Source organism: Peromyscus californicus, unplaced genomic scaffold (genome assembly GCF_007827085.1).
Source record: "Peromyscus californicus insignis strain IS unplaced genomic scaffold, ASM782708v3 Scaffold_9__1_contigs__length_137607984, whole genome shotgun sequence".
NCBI lineage: Eukaryota > Metazoa > Chordata > Mammalia > Rodentia > Cricetidae > Peromyscus > Peromyscus californicus.
This window is the reverse complement of record NW_026294617.1, coordinates 70,679,019-70,683,502: the sequence shown is the minus strand read 5'-3', so window position 1 is coordinate 70,683,502 and position 4,484 is coordinate 70,679,019. Positions and strand designations below refer to the sequence as shown.

General features: G+C 42.7%; 1 protein-coding gene across 2 annotated transcripts; it reads left to right on the top strand.

Annotated features, from left to right (window-relative positions):
• Positions 1-3,766: 3,766 nt before the first annotated feature.
• Positions 3,767-4,484, top strand: LOC128106113 (cornifin-B). Of its 2 annotated transcripts, XM_052731430.1 has the most exons (2): positions 3,780-3,878; positions 4,017-4,484. In XM_052731430.1, exons 1-2 carry the CDS (start codon positions 3,780-3,782, stop codon positions 4,191-4,193), a joined length of 276 nt encoding a protein of 91 aa, XP_052587390.1. In that variant the 3' UTR covers positions 4,194-4,484. The 2 variants fall into 2 exon arrangements, with proteins under 2 accessions (XP_052587389.1, XP_052587390.1); XM_052731429.1 differs by having other exon boundaries at positions 3,767-4,484.

The window sequence follows — 4,484 nt, the reverse complement described above, 5'->3', positions numbered from 1 at the left end:
TTATCCCCTGATCTCCTGGTCTTCTCTCTCAGGACCCTATGACTGAAGGATGACCTGCTAGTCCTGGTCAATTCTATGTTTAACAAGTAATTCACCGGTCCTATTATCACATGAATAACTAAACTTTAAAAGGTTGCTAAAAGAATCCTCAATAGGTAAACTCACTGTATTAAAATGATTTAAGATGTGAGTTTAATCTACTCATATATGTAACTCTTCCATTACAGAGAAGAAACTCTCACTCTCAAAAACAAAAAATCCAAGGAGCGTGACATCTGGGCACCTGAAGAGACATTTCTTTAGCATACTCTCCTAAGGACTGTTTAAGCAGACTCATAAAGACCTGTGGGAAGGTGAGTCATTGTGTTCTGAGAATGACTGGCAGTAGGCTGACAGGTTCGGCTGTGGCCTCTGTCTCAGCCCCTGTGACACTGGAACATGCCAGGTAGCTCCAGCACTTGCTTTGGATCTCCACTTAAGGATTTGCTCCATATCGTGCCTTATTTTGAACATTCTGCCCTCAGATGTTCTAATAGCTTCCGTTCTCTTGGGTCTGTCCAAAATCATCTCCTGGAAGAGTATTTACAAATACCATTCTCTCTTTGGTGTTCCTAATGGCTTACATTGCTGTTCTTTTTTTTCATAGCATAAATATAAAGTTCTCATGCCCATCATTTTTTTATTATTTGTAATAGATTTCTTCCTTCTCCTTTAGTATGTGTAGTGTAAATAATTCATTATATTTGTTGTTTTTCAATGATATATGCAAGTGCCAAGAATACTAACTGATGTCCTATAGACACTCAAAACTTCTTTGAGAGAATAAACTTGGAGAGCTTGTTTTTTATAGGACTAGAGAGGCCTGGAAATTTTTCATTGTCTCCCACAACCCACTATAACTGCAAGAAGCATCACTAACGCAGAGTACACACCCCAGGAGGGAGGTTCCAGGACATGTCATTACCTGAAGCTCTGTAACTCACTCTTTCATAAGCCTCACATTTGGCTTGACAATTGCCTGATCCTGCTTGGTCTTGGGATATTCCATGTGTCACCATTTGGTGTTGCAATCTCCCACAGCACTGAGTCTGAGATCTTGAGGTTTGAGAGCAATTCGATTGTGTTTTGAATATGACAGTAGATGGACATTGAAAAAAATGGGAATTTTCTTTAACGCAGTCAAAAAACAACATGGAAATTATGTAACCTATTCTTACTTTGTTCTACACTATATTATTTTGAAGTTTTCATGGAGAAAGTTAAACAGATGGGACTAAAATGAACAGAGAACAAGCAGTTTCTATCTGAGAAAGAATCTCTCCACATTGATTTCAAAGAAGAGTCAACTAAATATAGTTGTGTTCCCCAAATAGGTTTTCTCTTATTACCAAATATTGTTTGCTTACATTGAACTCCATGGTAGACAACAGAAAATTTCCGGATTTTAGTATGCTTTCCTTAATTTTTATATAGATTCAACTATTTTTGTTTATTTTGGGTTTTCTTACATAAGAAATGATGTATTTTATTTGAATAATGGTGTAGAAAGAGAGACTTCTAGTGAGTCATGATTTCTGGTAAGGAAAGAGGAAGTGAAGTGAAGTAGCCTATGACATAATGGTGGGCACTGTGTGAGCTGAAACTGTTTTCACAGGTTAGATAAATGTTGTCCTAGCTTAGGAGAGAAACTCTTCCTGAGGAAGAAACCCTCTGTTCACACAGCCCTTTCATCATGTAAGGCACGGCTGAGTTTGAGAAAAGATGCTCTGCTTGCCAGGCTCCACCGAACTCTATGCATGCCCTTCCTAGAGTGTGTGACCATGCTGTTCAAATGCCTACCACCATGAAAGCCCACCTCGCCACTCCTCACCAATATTCTGAACTCTCCCCAGTTTCCATCTCCCCTGTAACCATCTGCCCAAGTCTTCACCACACTAGATAGAAAAAGTGGCTGGGATAAAAGAACCGAGTCACTTTGCACCTGAAGTCCTATGGCCCTCTCACTTCACCCAGCTCAAAGTTCCCCTTCTCTAATAGAGATTCCCAGCCTTGTGCCTTTTATTTTTGTATTTCTTCTTGGAAAAAGGACTCTCACGATTAAAAAAGAAAAAAAGAAAAAGAAAATCATTTTAGAATATTTGTCTGTTTGCTTGTTTGTATGTTTTCTTAATCTCCTTTTGTGGCTTAAGTCCACTAAGTAATGGATAGGTAAAATTATGGCCTAAATTGTCCTGAATAGAACAAAGTAATGGCATTATACCCATCGCCTCTCAGGAGAACCGGAAACACCTACTGGCTATCCATCACCCCCTATAGATCCTAATCATCCCAATAAACTCATCTAAATTGAAGCTCTGCTTAAGACACCCATAAGACGGGATTTCTGATGCCTGATTTCCCAGAATTTCCTTTTTGCTCTTTCAATCCATAGCATCCTCCCTGCAAACATCACACTTGAAGACCAGGTGGGTGGAAGCGGGGTGGAGGGAGTATTCTTCAGGGTTAATGCTCAGATGGCATTATCGTCAGCATGTGAAAAAAAAAAAATCACATTACCAGTGTCATCACTTAAGCTGAACCAATAAGTGGGTGAAGCACCCAGGGTGAATCATGCCTGACAGGTAAGCCATGAAGATTCAGTGGCCCTAAAGGCTCCCATTCCCCCGAGGCAGGGCTTGTTCCCTCTATAAAAGGCCAGTGTGAAGAGGATGCCACATCAGATCCCAGTGACTACACTGCCTGTTCTCTGCATACCAGGTAAGCTTCTCTATGTGGATACTTTACCATTTACTTTATGCATTTATGTGACGTTTTACTGGAGCCTCGTTTGCATTTAGGGTGTCTTTTTTGTCCTCTTATTGAAATGTAGTTGTAGTTATAATGCAGATATATCATCTGAATTATAAACCCTTGAAAAATTATATATATATATATATATATATATATGTATGTATGTATGTATGTATTCTTGCTGGGTCTGGGTAAGAACACAAGCCTATCTCATTACTAGTGACATCATTTCTTTATCTACAGTTTTAATGCTAAGAATTTCATTCTTTCAATAAAAACATTTGTTAAGAGTTTGCTGCATCTGGTGTTTTGGACTGTAAAAGATAATTTAACAAAGGAGAATTTTCTCCGTAAAAGCGCATCTCATTTAGAAGCCCAAGAACTAAAGGCAGTACTATGAGGCATCAGTGACAGGAGACAAGGGCAAGTGCTGTGGCAGTTTGAAAAGGCGAGAAAAATTTCTGAAGTGCTCGCTCTAAGAAAGCTGCCTAAGACTGGCACAGCAGGTGATCTGTGACAGCTGGGCAAATCTGAGCAAGCAGACATGAGAGGCGCCCCTGAGATGGAGGAACGTGTGAGCCGCATGTGACGGTGAGGCATCCTGGAGTGGCCACAGGCATTCTGCAGGTGACAAAACATCTTATTTGGTGCAGATGAGCAGTGGGCTGTGAGCATTTTATTGTTTTTATTTTCTGCATGCCATCACATTTCCACATGAGCCAACGTCACCAATCTCATGTTCCTGATAAAGCCCTTTGCTGTGTTGCTGTAGTAGGTAGGAAGAGGGAACGGCCAGAAAGATCCTGTTTGTTTAGAACCAGATGACCTTTAAGGACCTCCATGGCAAAGTACCCTCTGTGGTAGAGAGAGAGAGAAAGGAGAACCTCTACTTCTTTGGACATCAGAAGTGGCGCTGCCAGCGGTTTCTTGTGAAGCCATTCTCTCCATAAACCATCTATTCTATTTCTAGGCCCAGCCGTCTTTGAAGCATGAGTTCACACCAGCAGAAGCAGCCCTGCACAGGACCTCCTCAGCTGCATGAGCAGCAAGTGAAACAGCCTTGTCAACCACCACCGCAGGAGCCATGTGTCTCCCAAATCAAGGAGCCCTGTGACATCAAGGTTCCTGAACCCAGTCACCCCAAAGCTCCTGAGCCCTGCCACCCCAAGGCACCTGAGCCCTGCCACCCCAAGGCTCCTGAGCCCTGCCACCCCAAGGCTCCTGAGCCCTGCCACCCCAAGGCTCCTGAGCCCTGCCACCCCAAGGCACCTGAGCCCTGCCACCCCAAGGCTCCTGAGCCCTGCCACCCCAAGGCTCCTGAGCCCTGCCACCCCAAGGCTCCTGAGCCCTGCCCTTCCACTGTCACTCCAGTACTAGCCCAACAGAAGACAAAGCAAAAGTAATGTAGTTCAAAACTGTGCCTTGAGGAGCTGATCACCAGATGAATGCTGAGCCCCAGTTTCCATTCTGGGGAAATACTACGCCCTTACAGCACAGTCCTGCCTCTCATTTATACCTTAAAATGAAGCACTACGAAGATTTTTTACCTATAAATGTGGGGCCTCTGAGTCTCTGAATTCAACTGAGGACTTGGTTCCTGAGCTAGTTTGTCTACTCAATGTTCTTCTGAAGAGGGACTAAGTTACAAGTGATTCAGTCCTGTTATGTCCCCATTAAATCCTTCCACTCCTGAC

Bases quoted from the DNA above. Each gene is read 5' to 3' on its own strand.
- LOC128106113 (XM_052731429.1), top strand. From the start codon at position 3,780: ATGAGTTCACACCAGCAGAAGCAGCCCTGCACAGGACCTCCTCAGCTG.